The sequence below is a fragment of the Pholcus phalangioides genome, unplaced genomic scaffold, assembly GCF_987345545.1.
Source record: "Pholcus phalangioides strain wild (caught in Gottingen) unplaced genomic scaffold, Ppha-v1.0 ptg000037l_1, whole genome shotgun sequence".
NCBI lineage: Eukaryota > Metazoa > Arthropoda > Arachnida > Araneae > Pholcidae > Pholcus > Pholcus phalangioides.
Window position 1 is genome coordinate 1,980,680 of NW_028301624.1, and position 20,617 is coordinate 2,001,296.

Consider the following 20,617-nt stretch of genomic DNA (forward strand, 5'->3'; position numbering starts at 1 on the left):
GGTCAGTCCCACCATCAGAATTCACAGCTGTGGCTATTTTAACAGCATCATGGTCAGCCTCAAAGGCCTGGAAAGCCCTCCCCCCACCTCCTTTTAGATGATTTCATTGCCAGAGAGTCCCATGATGCTGTTAAAATATCCGCGGCTGTGAATTCTGAGAAAAAGAATGCTGTGAGCCTCTGCAAGAAAAGCACACCCAGCTTGTATGGTGATGTAATAGAGCCAACAAGGTGGTCAACGAACATAAAAGACCTCATGAGAGAGATATAAACATTTTGTTTAGGCCCACTAATTTTTGTACAGGAAAAAAATGCCTTTGAAACTAAACTTTCCAGAACCCTGACATAAACAAATAAATTGGTAATAAAGAAAAAAAAATTACGAAATGATCCACGAATCAAAGATAAGGGGAGGGAGAAATGGATTTTAATACACAGCACAGGCATATTTTACAAGTTTGTTTCAAAAATGAGGTAAGGAAAACATTTAATATGTGAAACATGTAGTACAAGATTTTTCTATCGTTTGAAAATGTTTTTTCCGTATTTGAACAAAATCACAATAAATGATGACCCATATGATATAGAGACACAATCTCACATTCAAGCATTATATTCAACAGATCGAGATGGATCAGTGGGGAAAAGCCTCTGGCACTGTGTCATCAGTCTTTTCAAAGCCTAAAAAAAACAGTTTGATCAAAATCAACAAGAAAGACGAGTAAGCACCTACAAAATAAAAAAAAAGCCATGCCTGAATGCGAAAAGCTAATTTGTTGTTGTTGTTGTGTGTGTGTGTGTGAGTGTGAGAGAGAGAAACTAGCTTACACATTTGTTTATATAACCTGTTCCTGAAAGTGGGAAATACATCCCCTTGGGGAAAGGGAGATGCAACGTAACATGGGGGAGGGGTAGAAGCTACAGAAGTAACACACGATCTGATGTGATATAGCTCATCAAGGGAGACGATGAGACAAATGTTTTAGAGACTGATAAAAACCAATATAATCTTATGCAGGCTTTCTCATAATTTAACGTTAAGCAAAAGGAAAAAAAAAAAAGATGCAGAGAGAGTTTCACACAATGTCATTTCAAAGTTGGCTTGAAGTTTAACCTTCTAACCGGCATTTAAAAACCAATATAATCTTATGCAGGCTTTCTCATAATTTAACGTTAAGCAAAAGGAAAAAAAAAAAGATGCAGAGAGAGTTTCACACAATGTCATTTCAAAGTTGGCTTGAAGCTTAACCTTCTAACCGGCATTTAAAAGATATCTCACTTTACAAATACAAAAATAAAGGCCACAACAGGCACATTTTTTAGAGAGGTGGCTAAAAAAAGATGGCCATAAAACGAACAAAATATGCCTGAAATGGGAAAATACAGCAACCCAATATAAAAGCGTACATCGCAAAAGAAAAAAAACTAATAATTAATACTATATAATGCACTGCCCATAAAAAATATTACGGTTGTTACTTCTTAGTATGGCTAGCTTCTCAATTTATACCACTATATCTATCATACTTTTTTTTAAACGTGCCAATTGTGTTAGAATTCACAAACACCAGGGGTTAGCTATTACATTTATTAATGACCCTATTACAGGAAAACCTCCAGTGACACCACACATGGAATTGTCCATTACTAAATGCTACTGGTGTCCTCTTGCCGAAGCAGTTGATTGATGGTGTATTAACAACTTATGGTCCATCCTATCCATCCCATCGGAAAAATTTTAAACACTTCTCATAAACAATTCACACATCTGCTTAAAATTATTTTATTTTAATAATGACGATGCTAGATATTTCGTAAAGCTGATTTTTAAATGGAACACATTTTCTTACCCCTCTTACTTTTCACCCTCTGAAAATTGGAAGAAAACTTAGTTCATAGAAAAAGATGTAGAACTTTACATGGGAAGGGGGAGGGGGTTGTGTTTAGTGGTTTCTGCTGTTCTGTGGAAAGGCAGGTCTGTAACTAAGCTGGGGCAACCGGGCACTAACGCAGAGCCAAATGGGGCCCACACAAATTTACACTTATGTTGCATAATAATAACCTTTTCAAGAAGGCCCTGAGAAGGCACACAATCCCTACAGAAAGAGTTAATTATTGGCTGGCACATCATCCTATAATTTGGCAAAATAAGTGCAGAATTTTGGATACGGTCATATAGCTATTTGAAATGGATAATTTTTTTAGTCATGGGCAGTTTTTAATCATGCGTCTCATCAGGGTGGTAGCTAGGCATTCCTGTGCAAGAATTTGAATTTAGGCCACTTCTGGCCCTCCTTTAAAAGTGGACCCTGTACGGGTGCACCTGTTGCACCTGCCTAGTTACGGCTCTGCATCTTATTCCAATCAGTCCTCATGTGCATACAACAATTTTGATATGATGAAATCTGGTTTTTTATAGGCAGTGAGGGCACTATGATAATCCTGGAGTAATGCAAAATGTAAACATTTGAAGTTACACAGTAAATGGACCTATATATATATATATATCTGAAATTAAGTTTCAAACATAAAAAACTAAGTACACACACCTGTATGAATTTTCGTTGCGTTTCATCATTCAACACATCTGAGGCGAATGTTAAGGAAGAAAAGTATTAAAAATTCCTGGAAGGCAGTTGAAATTTCGAGTAACTTTTACAAATGGGTAGAAAAAAAATATTATGGCACATCAAAGCTGATGCTGTTTCCTGCTAAATGGTTGGTCAAACCATTCATTCAAGTTCAATTCAGAGATACAGAAAAATAAGCAAACTACATTGGTTTGAAAATTCAAATTTTTGTAACGAGAGGGGTACCTAGTAATTTTTCCTCAGACTACAAATCTTCAAATAAACATGCATTGAATTAAATTTATTTTATTCAAAAAATTGAAATTAATTAATTGAATAAGGAATTAATATGTTTTTTTAAGAATTAGAAATTTTTCTGTTAATAAAAAAGGATACGAGCAATATTTCTTGAGAAGATCTTTTCTCGACCAGTTCTGGCGTGGATACCCACCATGGTTACACCGATTGGCCATGGCGCATTTCCGATTGCCATCTGCAAGTACGCATCATTGGCCTGTAATAACAATAATAATGAAAACTTACTCCCATCATCATTTAATTCAAATCAGCTTTACCTAGATGGTCCTTGCACCAATAAAATCAAAATCCAATCCAATCATTTAATTCAAACATGTCACGAAACAGATTTTTGTAATTCAGTGCAAGATCACATACATTCTTGGTATATAAAACTAATGACCATGACTTTAATTAAAAAAAAAAATTGATGAATTACACTGCAGAGATATCTTGAAACTTTATTTAAAAAAAACAAGTACACATTTGAAATAAGCAAAATTAAATTTTAAGTGAATAACTGTTCTACTGATACCTGCTTACCTTAACATAATTCCTATCAAGCATGTAATTTACGATCAAAACCAAATGCTCGAGAATATCTTCAGGAACAGTTTCTTTCTTCAGTCTCCTGAATAAAGGTTGGATGTAATCGAGTGACTGCGTGTACGTTGCAGAAGCAAGTTTTCCTTTCATGCAAATCTTTTCGTCTTCTTCTCTGGCATTTAGTTTCTGACCCCACAACTGAAGCAAATACTAGGGGATGAAGGTACAAATGAAAAATTGAATCAACTTCAATTACTACAAGTTTCAAAATAAGCAGTGTTAACGCAATATATTTCAAACAGTTGTTAATTTGAAAAAAAAGTTAAATTTGAAGTTAAGAAAGAAAGGTAAGCTTACATAAGTTAGTACTGTAGTTTCCCATGATGACGGTGCAGTTTATGCAGCTTCAACCCCTTCACTACTGATGTTAATTTAAAGTACCACCAATTTTTTAACTCCAGTAACATCCCTTACATACATTATTGAGTATAGGTATTTTAAAGCATAAAGGTTGCATAGTAGGAGTACCTCTGAAGGGGAACTTGCTGGATTAGCACCCTAGATCGCTAGACTACAAAGGCAACAAATCTCAATCTTTCCTCGGAGCTCGTGTGCACTGAACAGGACCATACATGGATGGTCAATGCATCTTCGAATTAGCGAGCTGTTAAAAACCTTCATATGGATAGCAGAGAGTGAATCATCCTCAGATAAGTTGCAATATAGTGCCAGTGTAAGCAATTGTGACCTATGGCATGAGTTTGGTCCAACCAACCATGTATGGTCCTGTTCAGTGCACACGAGCTCCAAGGAAAGATTGAGATTCATTGTCTTTGTAGTCTAGTGGTATAGGGTACTCACCCGGCAAGTGACAGGACATGGGGGGTTAGATTCCCTGCAAAAGCAGTTAAATTTTCTTTCTCTCCTAAATTCATCTTTGCATCAGCCAGCTGTTAAAAACTTCAGTATGGATAGTGGAGAGTGACATCATCCTCGGATAGGCAGTTATGACAGGAAAAATTCAAAAAAGGCATTTCTACAAGAAAGGTTTGAAAATAGGCAAATAAAGGCATTTATGACATTTCACCTGAACTTTTGAGCTCTCTATGTATTATTCCACATAAATGAATTTGTATTTTTATTTTTATTGCATTTTTATTTTTATTGCAAGCGTATAGCACTGACAAAACTTTCAAAAGTACCCGGTAATTAATTCATTGTGCACTACAGTCTGCCCCCTATATTCGCGGTTTTTTTCTTTATCAAAAAAATTTTTTCGACAACACGCAATCGTCATTCACGTGTTTTGTTTACAAAATTTGAGTTGTGCTTGTTTAGGATGGCTCATTCTTCTAGCGCTACTGATAATGCTTTAAAAAGGTAAATAAAAGTGAAAACTTCACAAAAAAATTGGATACATTGTCTGTCGAAAGTAAGTCAATACCTGCTGTAGTCCGACATTACAGAATCAACAAATCTACGATGAGATATACCAAGAAAAAGAAATCTGAAATTCGTTCAGTCGTGGCTATAGCTGCACCCGTGGAAGTCAAAACTTTGAATCACCTACGGGATCCATGTGCTTTTCGTACAGAAAATGCTGTTTTTGTGGGTACAAGACTGATACAAAAAGGCATTCCAACTGATTGTAATATTATAACACAAAAGGCGAAAAATTTTTACTCTTCCAAAAGGAAAGGGCTGGTGAAACATCTATTTTATTGGAATTTTATACAAGTAAAGGTTGGTTTCATAGGTTTAAGAAACGATTCGGATTACGCAATGTAAAAATCACAGGTGATCAAGCCTCTGCCGCATAGGAGGCAGCTAGAAAGTTTCCAAAGACTTCGTAGAAAATTATTGAAGAGAAGGGTTATGCACCTCAGCAGGTGTTTAACGCTGTCAAAACTACACTATTTTGGAAGAAAATGCTGAGAAGAAAAGCGAGCTCCTGTTTTTTTCAGGCAAGTAAAGATAGACATACTATGTCGTTTTGCACAAATGCGTATGGGTACATGGTAAAGTCCACCATCTATTTCAAATCTACGAATCCGTGAGCATTGAAGGGAAGGATAAGCCAAAGCTTCCAGTATTTTGGATGAACAATAAAAGGGCTTGGAATATGAAAACACTTTCCTGGATTGGTTTAAACAGTGTTTCTTTCCGGAAGTCAGGAGGTACCTTGTTAGTAAGTACATGCTATTCAAAGTTCTTTTAATACTGGATTGGTCGAGGAGGAATTAATGTAGCTGACTGGTCCTGAAACTGAAGCGGTACCAGATGAAGATCAAGATACAGAAGTAGAAGACAAGTTCACCACAAGTAACATAGCAGAAGGGCGTCTCAAGCTCAAATCAGCAACAGATTATTTTCATAACATAGATCCCTGTATATTACGTTCTTCACATGTAGAAAAATTAGTAGAGGAAGCCTTGTCAACATACTCCAACATACTTGATGATATGAAGAAAAAGACACGCAAACAGAAAAATTACAATGTTCTTTCAGAAAACATCGCCAACAATCACTACACACTCTTTTACATTCCCTTCAACTTCTGCGTCACCCTGATCTTTCTCATGATGTTCAGTAAACGAGAGATAAAAAAAAACCATATGGTTACGGTTATTCGCGGATTTCCGTATTCGCGGTCACCCCTGGAACGTAACCCCCGAGAATACGGGGGAGGGGTGACTGTACATAACTTTTTGAAAACAATTCATCAACCTTCTCCTCTGTCAAACTTCACCATAACATTCCTTTGTATAGGCCTTGGCCAAGCAATATTGAATAAATAAACAAATTATTTATTTATAAAAAAAATTTTTTGTTTTTAAGTTTTGATCAGAACTAAAATGTTCCACCAAAAAATTTACATGATAAATATTTCATTTTTTCATAATGTGGCAGTGAAAGGATTGAAAGTTAATTTTTAGCTTTTGCTGTGAATCAAAAGCCATTGTATATAACAAATAATTTTTTTTTCATGAGATGTTCTGACTTGAAGGGATTATAATTAATTCTTCCATGAAATTTACAATGTTATTTTCTTTCCAGTTAAAAAAAATAAACTTTTAACTCAAGAATAATGTCTTATGTTGCAAAATATAAAATTCTCAGAGAAAACCTGAACAATAAGACAGATGCATAGAATTTAGCTTAATTTTTATGTTCATGTGTGTTCGGTTCTTTAATAAAAACTATGAGCAGCTTAACTAGCTATGACTTGTAAAAAGCCATTGAGAGTTTTTACGAAACCTTTTTTTTCCTCTTCCTGTCATCTCTCTTATTTATTTAGCGGAGAAATAATTATAAATATACATACAAAGGGACAGCCATAGCCAGAAATTTCCTTCCCATGAGAGACAAATGAAATTTTGGAGAGGGGAAGGGGACCAAACTTCCATGTTCCCCATTCTTGATACAGCCAGGCCACATGGAAAACTTTCCAGATAACAAACTAAATTACATGGCATTATGACTGTATGAAAACAGTCCAGAAATATGAAACACTATCGGGAATTTTTTCCTGCATCCACAGAAAAAATCTTCAGTGAATAGAGCAGAGGTCTTTCCAGACTTTTTGCTGTAGAAACCTGTTTTTGTGAAAATTTTCCTTATTTTTCTGATAAGGCTCTTTAATTTTCTGACAATAAGTAATTTTGTAGGAAGTGAAATAATCTAGTTAATCTGTCACAAAAGAAATGAAATGGCAAATTTATAGTTTTTCATAAATTATTTATTTCATTATTTTGTGAAGGGTCCATGTTCAAAAAATGGATCTAAATTTTAGCTGGACAGAACACTGTTAGAGTCAATAAAAAATCAAACTTAGGCGAATGCAGATATTTTTTCCCCTTTCGATTGCTTATTACAGTTTTGAATCACAGCTTAACACAGCCCAGAAAAAAAAAACAGTATACAGAGTGGCGGGTCCGAATAGGCATGGTGGTAAGATGCTTGTCTACCACCGTGAAGGTTGCTGTAACAGTCCCGGGTTCAAACCTGAGAGAGGATATAGATGAGATATTTTCCCTAACGAAGTTGAGGTGATCACCAATAGACAGCGCCTTCATTTCCAACTCATCTCATTAATAGCAGTAAATGGCATAAACATTGTTCAGCAGTGGTCAAAAAACCAAAAAGAATGCTCGGTTTCATTTTCAAGAAGGTCTCTACGTGTTCTCCTAAATTCTTTCTTCTGCTTTTCCGAGGCTTAGTTCGTCCTAGACTGGAGTATGCTGTAAGGTTTTGGAGACCATACCTACAGAGGGACATAGACTTTGTTGAAGGGGTGCAGAGAAGAAGGGATGCTACGTTTGTCCTTTTATTGGCACACAGGGATTGAGATATGCAAACACCAAACATGGCCCCCGCTCTGTCCCTTGTGGGATATAAGGGATTGAGATATGAAGAAAGATTTCATTTTTTAAATATGTTTACATTGGATGAACGCAGGTGTAGGGGAGATATGATCGAAGTGTTTGAAATTTTCAACGGGATGGATAGGATGGGCCATGAATTATTAGTACACTCTCAATTGACTACTTTTACAAGGGGACACCAGTATCGATTGGTAAGGGACAATGAAAGGTTATGGTGTCGCAGGGAATTTTTTCTCTAATAGGGTTGTTAATAAATGGAATAGCTTACCCCTGGAGGTAGTAAATTGTAACACAATTGACACGTTTAAAAAAATATGATAAACATGTTAGGGTAAATCGAGAAACTATCCATACTTAGAATTAGACAACCATAAGTATTCTTATGGGCATTGTATAATATTTTATCATGTATACATATTGTGTGTAATTGCATTTTTAATTGGGTTGCTGTATTTTTGAAGTATATGACATCCATATTTGTTATGGGCATCTCTTTCTCGGCCACCTTGTTAGGCATTTTGCCTGTTGTGGCGTTGTATTTGTATAAAAGTGTAAATGATTAGGCAAGGATGAAGAATGTATTTTTTTAACCTAGAGGGATCTCTTTTGGAGTGGAGGTGAATTGTGACTGACTTGCGTGAATAGACCTTTGTACTGATGAGCTGCATATAGTCCTACCTATATCAATAAATTCAGTCTGGATTTTTTTTTTTTGACGATCCCATTTCATTCAAATAATTCTGTTGATAGAAAATACCTTTAAGAACTTCAATATGACTTTGGCATCGTCACTAGCATTCCCTTTCCCAAGCTTTTCAGTTGCAGTTTCCTAAGAGAAAAAACTTCATTACTATAAATAGCAGTAATATTTGAACAAATTTAAATGAAACAGTAATTCGCTGGTGTACATGATTACAGGAGGGTACTTTAACCCAATAAGCTGAGATTATGACATTTTTTGAAGTAAAAAACATCCCATTCTGGAAGAAAAGAAAGATAACACTACCCCATCTTGAGAAAATCCTACATACATTACCATAGTGATGTTTAGCATATTATAGTCGGCTATGAAAATGAACAAGGGTGAGTGAGTCACACTCGTGGAAATAAAAAGACTGAAAGTCGTGGTCCTGTATCTCCATTTATTCCTATACATAATCATAGCAGGGCAGGACAAATCCTAGACACCAGGTCACGACAGAGACTAAGAAATTTATATTGGCGTCTAACATTTTCTTCATGTAGTTACTAAATTGCAGGCTGAAAGCAGCACAAAATGTTTGGAATTTGTCACAGCGAATCTGCCAACATGAAAAAAGAGTTACTATGCCTTGAAGAAGTCAAAGGTTCAAAAAAGAAAAAGTATTTATTTTTGACTTTTTCCTTCGGGCAGAAATACTTTTGGCACCTAAAAATAGTTTTTTTTTTGCGATTTGTCCAGCCCTGAACTAACCTATAACCGGAACTTGACTACGGCATGTTGCATCACATCCCTGACGAGCTATTCTTGATGAACAATTGTATCTTACCTAAAACAAGTGAATATAACTCATCCAGCATGACATGATGTAGCCAAGTCTCATGTTATAGTTGGGGGGGGGGGTATCACAGAGCCCAATACTAGCTCAAGCCCATGATGTTAGCCATATGGTAAGATTAGATACTCAATAAATCTGAACCATACTATCATACGTCCATTTTTGCCAATTTTGAGACATTAACTACAGAATGAGATCAAAAATACAGTAAAGGTTATAGTATTGTATTTAAGTTAAAATCTGTAGCTCAGAACTATGATTTTGCAATATGAAGAGAAAAAAATAATTATCATTGTTTTCTCTTCATACTGTAAAATCACTCAAATGGACATACAATATTATGGTTCTGAGATACAGAAATAGCATTAAAAACTTTAACTAGTTTAACCACGAACCAACCTTAATTTCTTCTATCGATGTTCCCTCATCCTCAACTTTGACATCATTTTTAGATTTTCCATCCTGGGTATGGCCTTGAGTTTTCAAAATCTCATCCAGGTAGGCTTGATCAACTTTCTCCATGGCCTCTTGGAAATCATTCCTAAATCCTCTGTCGATTTCTGGTTCTAAGATTTCTAAACGCCTTAATCTTTGGAATGCTTCACTTTCTGTCTCGCCGTAAAGTAGTACTGGCTCATTTCGATCACGTAAACGCCGTATCACCTTGTAGGGGGGGGATAACAAAAACACATTTCACTAAAACGTATACTGTTTTGAAAAAAATAGTCTTATATCTACAAATGCTATAAACATATGAATTTCAATTCGTAATATGGTAAAACTTTTTTTTCACATTTCAGCATGCAAAATATCAGTACTAGGACATATAAAGAAAGCTTTCATGTACGGACTGTATAATGCAATGGAGTTTTGAAAATTCAAAAGCTCCAGATACTCCGAGGTGCTTGAATTTTTTAAAATTCTTTTTCAAACCTCTACTGCTCTACCTTTCTGGTTTTTTGCCAAAAACAAGCTTTATTATATTTTGTTTGATTCTATCAACGAGAGCAATTTGAGTTCTAAGGGATCTTGTTCTTTAGGCTGGGGCTTTTGGTGGACCCCAAAAGCAGATTTTTTTACAGGCCTCTGTATCGTAAATTTATAGTGTAAAAAACCATTCATACCAGACTCTACAGATATGTGAGCCTCTGTCAGTCCTCCTTATAAAGAGGCCATCGGTCTTGGCAGCCATATTCTCAATGAACTAAGACAGGAAATTTCAAACTTTTTATACCTGCAGCGCCCTACATTCCCTACTCAATGCTTATCCGGGAGCTCCACCAGCTCCCCAGAGCTGTTTAACAAAGAATCTCTTTGAAAAACCTTTGCCACCATGGAGCGGTGCCCCTGACAAAGATCGGAGGTGAACAGTTTGAGAACCCCTGAACTAAGGCATTGAAGTAAGAACAAAATAGGTGAGCATAAGCACAAATACAATCAGAGTTTTTAGCACTATGAGGCAGTCCCCTGTCCTGTTACCTTGAATAATCCCAACAATTTTGTATTAGTCTGCAACAAGCCCTCTGCTGACTGGAAATGTTCTGCAGTAAAAATTCTCACAATAGCGTTTTCTACACTTTTCTCAAAATTCTTTCAAACTGTTCTGCAGTAGCACTGATTGTCTTATGACACATGTCACAGATTTTGGCTTGATGCTTGGGACGACAGATGCTTTGGGGATCGAGATTCTACTGTGTGAGGAAACACACATGATATTTTATTTTTATTATGTATATAAAATAAATCTAGGTCCAGAATATCTTAGCAGCAGAATATTTTTTTTTTTTGAGAAAAAATGGTCCAAAACCATATTTTTTTACTTTTTCATGATTCTGAGTACATTATTTTCTGAGAAAAATGGTCGAAAATATACATATTTTTTTGATTTTTCTTGACTAGGTCATTGCTTTCTGAGTTAACACAGACACTCCCTACATAAATTTGAAAAATTTTGTGTTGAGACTCTTAAGTAATCACACAAAGGAAAATCCAGCACAGATAACAACTTTTTACTCACCATGATGACTTGGCATCATGCTAGTTCAAGCTAGTTTTTAAGCAATTCATTTGAATCAAAAACAATATAATGTGAGGGAAAATTAAATGCAAAATTTCACAAAAAACTTTCAAGATAGAAGCTTCTCAAACAAGCAGCGAGCATCTTCAGGAGTCACTGACTCATGACACCCCCTCCACTTTGAACTTTGAAGGACTGGACACACCCTACTTCAGATCTCACAGAGAGATATCTTAGTTCCTGAAGGGTGGATGTGTCTGGAAATTTTATTAAATAACAAGTAACATAGAGATCGGGCCCAATAACAATGATTAATTTAGAAATCTTGCATATAACATCCGCCAATCGTCTCTCGGCACCAGGAGCGTCCTTGAGGTTTGGTAAGTGTCTTCCTGTTACCTAGTATGTCGGCATTCCACTCACGTTTACATAGTCAGTTCAGATTCTTGCTCCGCAGATTACGCTGCTGAGGGGACTGGACATCCAGCTATCATAGAGTTTGTCCTCGTTTAGATGAAAGGTCTTCATTCCTCTATTCATGTCATAAAAAGACGCAACTACAATGAGCAGATCTGCTACTTTAGCAGTGGAAAATCTGCAATTGCAGTGGCATAATCGGGTATCACTTATTGATAAAGATTATATAAATTGTCTCAATTTCGAGCACAGTCAAGCCCAATGTATGTGATGCATACAGCTAGCAACTGATAGACCACCACATTCATGCGCTGCCACAGCTGTAAATGTTTATTCGGTTTCAGCCACAAAAATGCCGCTAATTACGTCTGCGTGACTTCAAGTTATAAGTATGCACAGTTGTGGATCTTAATACGCGAGCCCCTCTCCCATGGGCGGAGATACGGGGAGGGGGGGGCATTGCCCCCCCAGCGTCAAAGGTGGAGTTGACTGATCTAATGCATATATGTATATACAAACTGACATCATCATCATCTTGCCCCCCCCCCCCCCCAGCATTACATAAAAAAAACTATTTACCTCTTTTCTCGGTAGAATTCTTTCTGACTCCTTAGCTTTTGAGCTGCTATCTTTGCTATGAGATTCATTCCCCTAAAATTACGATTGAGACACATTGATAAGGTTAGAGGAAAGCAATTGATTAAAGAAAAACAAACAAGTATTTAAGAAACCACAAGAAATGATACTATCTGTTTCATAAACAATACATTTTAGTTTTGATGATTAAAAAAATGTAAACTAAAATCATCAAAACTAAAATGTATTGTTTATGAAACAGATAGAACAGTTTATGAACAGATATATGTATTGTTTATTGATTCACAAATCTTTCGTCCCAGTTTTATTATTATTTTCATAAGTCGCAAAAAAAACCAGAAAACCGAACACAAGTCTTTCACTGCATGCAATATCATATCCAAGCATATCCAGGGTGTTCTGTTCATGGACCGACAAACTCAGGGGGTTGTTAGTAGATATCAAGAGGAACAAAAATTTTAATGAAACACGGTGAAGCACTGACGTTGAGAGGGTGAAATTTGTGAAAAATGCATGCAGGTTTCGACGTCATGCTGGAACAATAAAATGTACAATAATAACTACAAAAAGATTAATTTGATTAATTATTTCAAGAGTTGTAGGAAGTGGTGGCTGCTGATGTCATTGCACAGTCTACAATGATGTAAAAACGATTCCTGGATGCATTCGAAGATACCAGGCATGCTTTTGATGTCTGCCACAGCAACGACAATCAGCACTATGAGATACTCCAGTGTGTCTACAGGCATTGCATAAATGAGTGATATTTAAGGCGAACCCATGAGAAAAAGTCACATGGATTGAGATCTGGTGAACATGGAGGTCACGCAACAGGTCCCATGAGTCCAATCCACCTCCTTGGGAATGTAACATTGAAGTAATTTATACAAAAATTGCCACGTTTTTAAGACAAATAAATTACACTGGTCGAATGGTCAACGCGTTTCGGCTCTTCAATGGAGAGCCGTCATCAGGACCTCGTGGTCAGAACTCACACGAATGAAGAGTGATGTTTACGTCTGGTCGTCCGAAGAGTTCGCCTTTGTATTTGCTGCGTCCGAGTGGTCTTTGGATGCGAATTGGGGAGCCATCTGTTGTAAAGTGTTGAAAGTTTTTTCACGACTGAGGTTAATAAAGCCTGTCCAAGCTGACGAAATAGGTGGTGTGTTTCTTCCATCATTAACGAGGAAATTCTGGCATGTTCTGATGAGGGATACTTCATCAGAACATGCCAGAATTTCCTCGTTAATGATGGAAGAAACACACCACCTATTTCGTCAGCTTGGACAGGCTTTATTAACCTCAGTCGTGAAAAAACTTTCAACACTTTACAACAGATGGCTCCCCAATTCGCATCCAAAGACCACTCGGACGCAGCAAATACAAAGGCGAACTCTTCGGACGACCAGACGTAAACATCAGTATACGTCATCAGAACATGCCAGAATTTCCTCGTTAATGATGGAAGAAACACACCACCTATTTCGTCAGCTTGGACAGGCTTTATTAACCTCAGTCGTGAAAAAACTTTCAACACTTTACAACAGATGGCTCCCCAATTCGCATCCAAAGACCACTCGGACGCAGCAAATACAAAGGCGAACTCTTCGGACAACCAGACGTAAACATCACTCTTCATTCGTGTGAGTTCTGACCACGAGGTCCTGATGACGGCTCTCCATTGAAGAGCCGAAACGCGTCGACCATTCGACCAGTGTAATTTATTTGTCTTAAAAACGTGGCAATTTTTGTATAAATTAAAACCAGGCAAAGTTACTCATTTTTTTGTGATAATTGAAGTAATTACGCACCTCGTGGGAAAAATGTGCAGGGGCACCATCATGCATGAACCATATGTCTCGCTGCACTGCGGTTGGCGCACTTTGCAGCGATTTTGGGAAGACACATGTTGCATAAAAATAAGCTATGTTGCTCCATTCAGCGTTCGGGCAGCAAGTATGGCCCCAGGAGATAATCACAGAGGATTCCTGCCCACACATTGACACTAAACCTCGGTTGAGAATTCCATGGTACACTGGCATAGGGATTATCCATCACCCACATGTGTGCACACATGTGTTGATAATGCCTTCTCACATAAAGCTGGCATCATCAGTAAATAAAATAAGTGGCAGGAAATTGAGGATTAGAATGTGTGGTGACATCAAGCATCCAGCGCACGAACTGTTTATGACAGGATAGTCGTCTTCAGTTAGGAGTTGTATCTTCTGGATGTGGAAGGGGTAAATCTTTTCACACTATGCAGAACATTCCAGACTGCCATGTGCTGAACACGAGTTCAGCTGCAACTGCTCGTGTACTTGTTGATGGGAAATCTGCAAACCATTGCACAGCAAGGTTTCTTCTATTTGAGGAGGGCGTACACACACACACCTTGCGCGATCTCCCTGCATCTCTCTCTCCTTTATGCCGTGCTGGGTGGAAGGTCCCCTTCTCACGTAGTAGTCAATTGATCATAGCGAAGGTAGTATGGTGTGGACAACACCTCGTCGGATATTGCTGTTGACACATCTGCTGTGCTAAGTGACCATTGCCATTGAATGTAAATCAGATGCATATCAGCGTATTCTTCGTTTGTGTAGTCAGCCATTATGATACTTATTGAAACAGACAACTAACTGCTACACGTTCTTACTACCGCTAATTTACGTTTTCCGCAGCACGTGATCCTTCCCAAACGCATGCATTTCGTGACACTGCTTACGTCAGATATGGTGAGCAAACTCACAAATACATTCAGCGATCAACTAACATCCTCCTTTCGTCTCCCCTGGACTCAGAGCCGCCTGTATGCATTTTTCGAGATTTTTACCCTCTCAAAGTGGTTTGCAATCCATGTTCCATTGCAATTTTTGTTTCTCTTGATGCCTACTAACAATCCTCTTCATTTGTCGGTCCATTAACAGAACACCCTGTATAGGGGCTAAATATGGTTGACACCACCTGTGTGTCTTGTTTCAACATTCAATACATAGACAAGAATGTCAACTCCTGCTATAATTTGATCATCATGGGTATAATTTCATTATCAAAATATCAATTCATTACCAAAGTACCTTGTCAAGGTCAAATGATGAACATGATACTTTGCATAATACACACCAGTGCCCCCTTCCCCGGCCCTTAGTGGGGGGGGGGGGTCTACAAATGAAAATAAAGTGGAAGGGGACACATGACAGGTGGTTAAGGGAAAAGAACTGAGAATAAAACTGCAGATATGAAGAAATAAAGCTCAAGTTTGTGAAATATGATGGGGAAAAGTGACTATATACCTTCAGAATCCTGAGGAATATAAGCATCCGGTTAATAATCAGGTTTACAGAACCAGAGTCATCTTAACATATGGGCCCATCTGGGAATGACCAGAGGGACCTCATGACCACAGAGGGGGGCCCTACATGACGAGATACGGTATTACAATTCACAAGAATAAGTATATAAGTTGTTAATTCTAGCATAGTATGCATGGGGGGTCCCCAGAATATTGAGGCAGCCCTGCATAGAACTCCCTTCCACAAGAAGGAAGCACACTGAACGTGACAGCCAAGGGGTCTGGAGATAGTGACCTCATTCATAAAGTTTTTGTTCACTATAAATTTACTCAAACATATCAATTCAATAAGTAGGAAGTGTCTTGTTCTTGAATAATTGTGTAATTTTTGCTACAATTTTGTTGTTTTTTGTGTAATTTCTATCATGATAAAAAAAAGAAAAGTTTCACACCTTACTCAAGAAGCAACATAATAATCTTCATTCAAGCCACAAAACAAAGCATTAGCCTATAAATTTTCGAACATATAATCTCAAATGTAGTTGAACTTGGTTAATTTGAAGCTCAAGGGGACAGAAAAAAATTTGAATTATTCAATTCATACAGTATAACAGTGTTTCCCAAAGTGGGCAATTGAATGGTCCTGGGATCCTATGGGTTCACTTGAGTTATATGGGGTGGGGGGCAATGAGAGAAAAAAATTTCTGAAGAAGGGGACGATGAAACAAAAAGTTTGGGAAACTATGCTGTAGAGCCAGACGTTATGTTGCATGGAAAAGGGGGGGGGGTATAAAAAGAAAATGTGGAACACTTCACGATTTTGCGTGTCATCCATGCATAGGGGCCATGCTAATCTTCTCTGTATCATTCCAATTTTAGCATATGTACTGCCGAAGTGAGTACATCTGATTAATACTGGTTCCCATAACCAATCCTATAGTTGTTCCATAAAATAACTACAAATTAAAAACTTAATCATCATTATTCCCATAGGATTAATAATTAATCTTAGCTGCTACATTATTCTACCGTTCTGGAATCAGCATCACTGTAGAATTTCTTGACCATGCTCAAAGGCTGACTTTCAGGAACAGTTCTTGATTATCAGTTATGAAAACGTTTCCCAAATTTTGCTAATAATTTCTATGGATATTAAGGAAATCTATTTTCATTACAATTTATTAGAAGCTGTTCTCAAGATATCTATTTCTAGAGGTTGAACAACACAATTCGTATCACGTGTTACTACACACTTTTGATGCTTCAATGTTAAAAGAAGCATTAAATTATGGAAAAAACCGCCTAAAAATTTTTCAAATGAGCAATTTAGATTTTTTTCTATACAGACAGTCATTTCTGAAATTGCTCATCCAAACAATTTTCACGGATAAATTTAGCACAGATAATTTTTTTACAAGTGTAAATCATGTGTTTTTTTTTAAATTTCCGATCATCAAAACCGATAATTTTTTTCAAACTGAGTTGCTAAACAATTGTGAATTTCCCTAAATATGCATTTGCTCGTACCAAAATCATGATTTTTTTACCCCTCCAATTCTGAATTATCAAAAAAATTTGAACGTTAAATTTGATAGGAAACTCAAAAGGGAGTTCGTAAAAGTTCCAATGATAAAAAAATTCAAATTAACCAAGTTTCACTGTATATTTAATGCAACAGGACTTGGACAGAGAAGATATATGTAGCCTACTCTACTTACAAATTCACTGTTTTCACCATCGTTTTTAAACTTTAGGTTATATTTTGCCCAATATTCCTCTTTCTCTTTTTCCAACAGCTCACCTCGTTTGAAATATTTCTTATCTGAACCCTGAAATATCAATTGAAATATTAATGACTGTCAGACAAAGTCATTTCAAAACATGATCACATACCAGAAGAGTTATCAACTTTCCTCACAACTGAGTATAAATCACTTTATTTTTTTGTCAAATTTTGCATATGCACAGTAGAGCAGGGCTGAACAAATTGAAAAAAAAAAAAACTTACGAGCCAGCAAATTTTTAGGCACCAGATACAGACATTGATCCGAGGTTATCCCTCCCAGATGTGAAAAACAATTCTGTAAAATACAGGATGCATGGCTGTTGTGGTGGTCGAGTAGTCATGGTGACGGACTCACATTGTGGGGACCCGGGTTCGAACCCCACCGTCACCACACACAAAGGTGGTGAGCTAAAGTTGGTTTTCTGTGGTTCCCAACTTTGTGGAACAAATGTGAGCCGATCTCCCCTTTAAGAAATCTCACCACAAAGAGCAACAGCACAAGTATTCAGACACTACACTTCACTTCTGAAATATAGATGGCATCACTGAAAAATCTCATACACAACAATAGATACACAATCAGACTGCTAGGTACACACACTTATACTTCCGGCACAACTCACTAGGTAGTAAATTCCCCATGACGATAGACATGAGTTGTGCTCAGTTTGAAAAAAGAAATAAGGATGCATGGCTACAAGATGACCTTTAGTCTCTCTCGGATCTGTGACTGGCAAATTTTGAAATAAAATACATTTATTTAGAACGCATGATTTCTAAGCCACATGTTTCATCTAACCATAGTATTTTTCAAAATTACATTGGGTAACGAAATAAGCTAAAATGTGATGGCGCTGATGGCAATTTATTAGTTGCCACGTGATTGGGCATCTAGGGTTGGTAGTCATTATGGTAGTGATACGAGAATATTTATGGCAGTAGTTCTTGGAGAGGTTTTAGGGGTCTGTGTGAACTTGGGTGTGAAAACAAGGCAAGATTCTATAAGTGAGGTTGCTGCCGAATTGGGAATTTCTGATTGCAACAAGGCTCTGAGCACTTTGCGACAAAAATTTTTCTTGTATGACAAAAATCTTTGACAGCCTAGAAATCGAAGATGGTCGTAAAGAAAAAAAGAGTGCAAAATTCAAATACCCCCCCCCCCCAAAAAAAAAAAGCAATCAATGCCAACCGAATTCCAAATAAAGAAATCAGAATTAAAAATAAAGATAAGGATATCAACCTGGCCTGAAAAACATTCTGGTCGGCAATGAAAAATTTTGAAAGAGCCAAAGTGCCAAGGTAAACTATAGGCAACGCCAGAAAACCCACCAATTTAGATGCAATTTCGCTAATCATGGCCAAAAACAATTAACTCATTGTTGATACATAATTTTGCACTGAATATTATTCTGTATAAGGGTTTTTGACCTTCGTCTTACTGGTACAAAGGGTCAGCAGCCCGTGTAAATCCGGGAGGGGGGGGGGCAATTGCTCCTACCAAGAGCGGAATAGGAATTATGCAGCAAAATTGCCTGTACTGTAAAACACTGGACATCCCATCTACACAATGAATTGCCTCTCCTGCCACTACACTATGAATCCGTGCCTGCCGCCATTATCTTTGCAGCTGAGGATACCTCAGCTTCACTAGCAGCTGAAGTTGAATGCCCACGCTCCATTCGCGCCTGAAGATGTCTGCCTCAGGTTTGTCCACAGCTGAAGGGATCTGCCTCAGCTTAATTTACAACTGAAGATGTCTGATTCCGCTCTATTCCAAGCTGAATATTGCTTGGTTTTGCTCAGGTGCGGATCCAGCAGGGAGCGATGAGTGCCTCCCTTGGCTTCATTAGCAGTTGAAGTTTACTGCCCTTGCTCCACTCACAGCTGAAGTTGTCTCCCACTGTTCCCATTCGCCGCTGAAGATGTGCGCTCGCACTTATGTGCGGATCCAGGGGTGGGGGAGATAGTCTTTACCTAAAGTCGAATAATATGAAAAAAAGGAACAGCTTTGATATAAGGGACACACCAACTTGGAGACTTTTTTCTGGCGATAAGTCGCCAGCGCCGTCATACTGTGGTGTTCTGCATTGCCTGCTGGGTTGTCGTTGTTTGTTCTTTCTGTTAAAAAAATACAGTGAGATGGTGCTGGCGGTTGTTTTCCATTGTTTCTAGCGGATCTTTTGAAACTTCCAACTGCCATTTTCAAACGGGTCTTCTCCCTTTCCATTCTCTCACTATTTTTTCTTCTAAATCACGCCACCTTATAGCCGCAGCGTTTTGAATGACTTGGAAAACCATTGAGATCATTTCCTCTTCCTTCCGTATATATAATGTAGTGTGTGGGTCAGATTAATTAATTATTGTATATCTCTCAGGTTATATCTTAATATTTTCCAATATTTATTCTTTTCTGCATACAAAATGCCACTGTATCCTTTTTATTTATTTTTCTTACTTATTTTATTTAAAAGAATCTGGATACCCGGAAAGTGAGTCCGGGTTTTAATTTATAATTATTTTTATTATAATCATGCGTGTTGGTTTTATCATTTTTATGCTCGTTCAATCCAGCTCTTATTTATGTTTCCATTTCTCTTGTGTTTCATGATATTTTTCATATTGTTTTCTATGGTGGCGATTTGTTTTTAAGCGCTCGCAATGTGTCTAACGGCCTTGGTGACTTTTTGATGGGGTCGTCGGACATGTTTGGCGCCGAAGATCGCCAACCTGTCCCTTATACCAAGGCTTAAGAACCCCCGACTACAATTCGTAATAGGGTGCATCGCGGAACTTTAGGGCCACCGCCTAAGTGACTTGAGACAGGGTTCAAAAACAAAAGCTTGAAGTTTATAAATACAATATCTATGATGATAACATACATTTGTAAAAATTTATATGTATGACGTATCTACTCACACTCCATCACGGCTAAAGAATTTGTATTAATAAGAAAACTTATAGTTTCTTTTTACATACTATGAGTTCCTTCTCTTCGAGAGATCGCTTCTTACGCTCTATCTCAGCTCTCAAGAAATCCATCTCTCTAGTTTATACAGGCCATCAACACTTTGTTGGCAAACATTTGAACAGCGACGTCGATTAGTTGTTTACTTCAGTTGAGAAGTTAATGTTTTCCAACTGAATTCAGTCTCCCTGAGATTTGTATGGTTGAA

The 20,617-nt window shown here is 37.4% G+C and overlaps 1 protein-coding gene and 1 non-coding gene across 2 annotated transcripts; both read right to left on the reverse strand.

Annotated features, from left to right (window-relative positions):
* Positions 1 to 404: 404 nt before the first annotated feature.
* On the reverse strand, positions 405 to 20,561 carry Prp18 (pre-mRNA processing factor 18). Its single transcript, XM_089253363.1, has 9 exons — positions 20,421 to 20,561; positions 17,377 to 17,487; positions 12,349 to 12,420; positions 9,735 to 9,998; positions 8,555 to 8,626; positions 3,410 to 3,622; positions 2,966 to 3,083; positions 2,549 to 2,586; positions 405 to 680 (listed from the first exon to the last, which is right to left on the reverse strand). Exons 1-9 carry the CDS (start codon positions 20,481 to 20,483, stop codon positions 603 to 605), a joined length of 1,029 nt encoding a protein of 342 aa, XP_089109489.1. The 5' UTR covers positions 20,484 to 20,561; the 3' UTR covers positions 405 to 602.
* On the reverse strand, positions 16,455 to 16,561 carry LOC149065885 (U6 spliceosomal RNA). The gene has a single exon (XR_016195591.1). It is a non-coding gene; the product is annotated as a U6 spliceosomal RNA (small nuclear RNA).
* Positions 20,562 to 20,617: the final 56 nt, after the last annotated feature.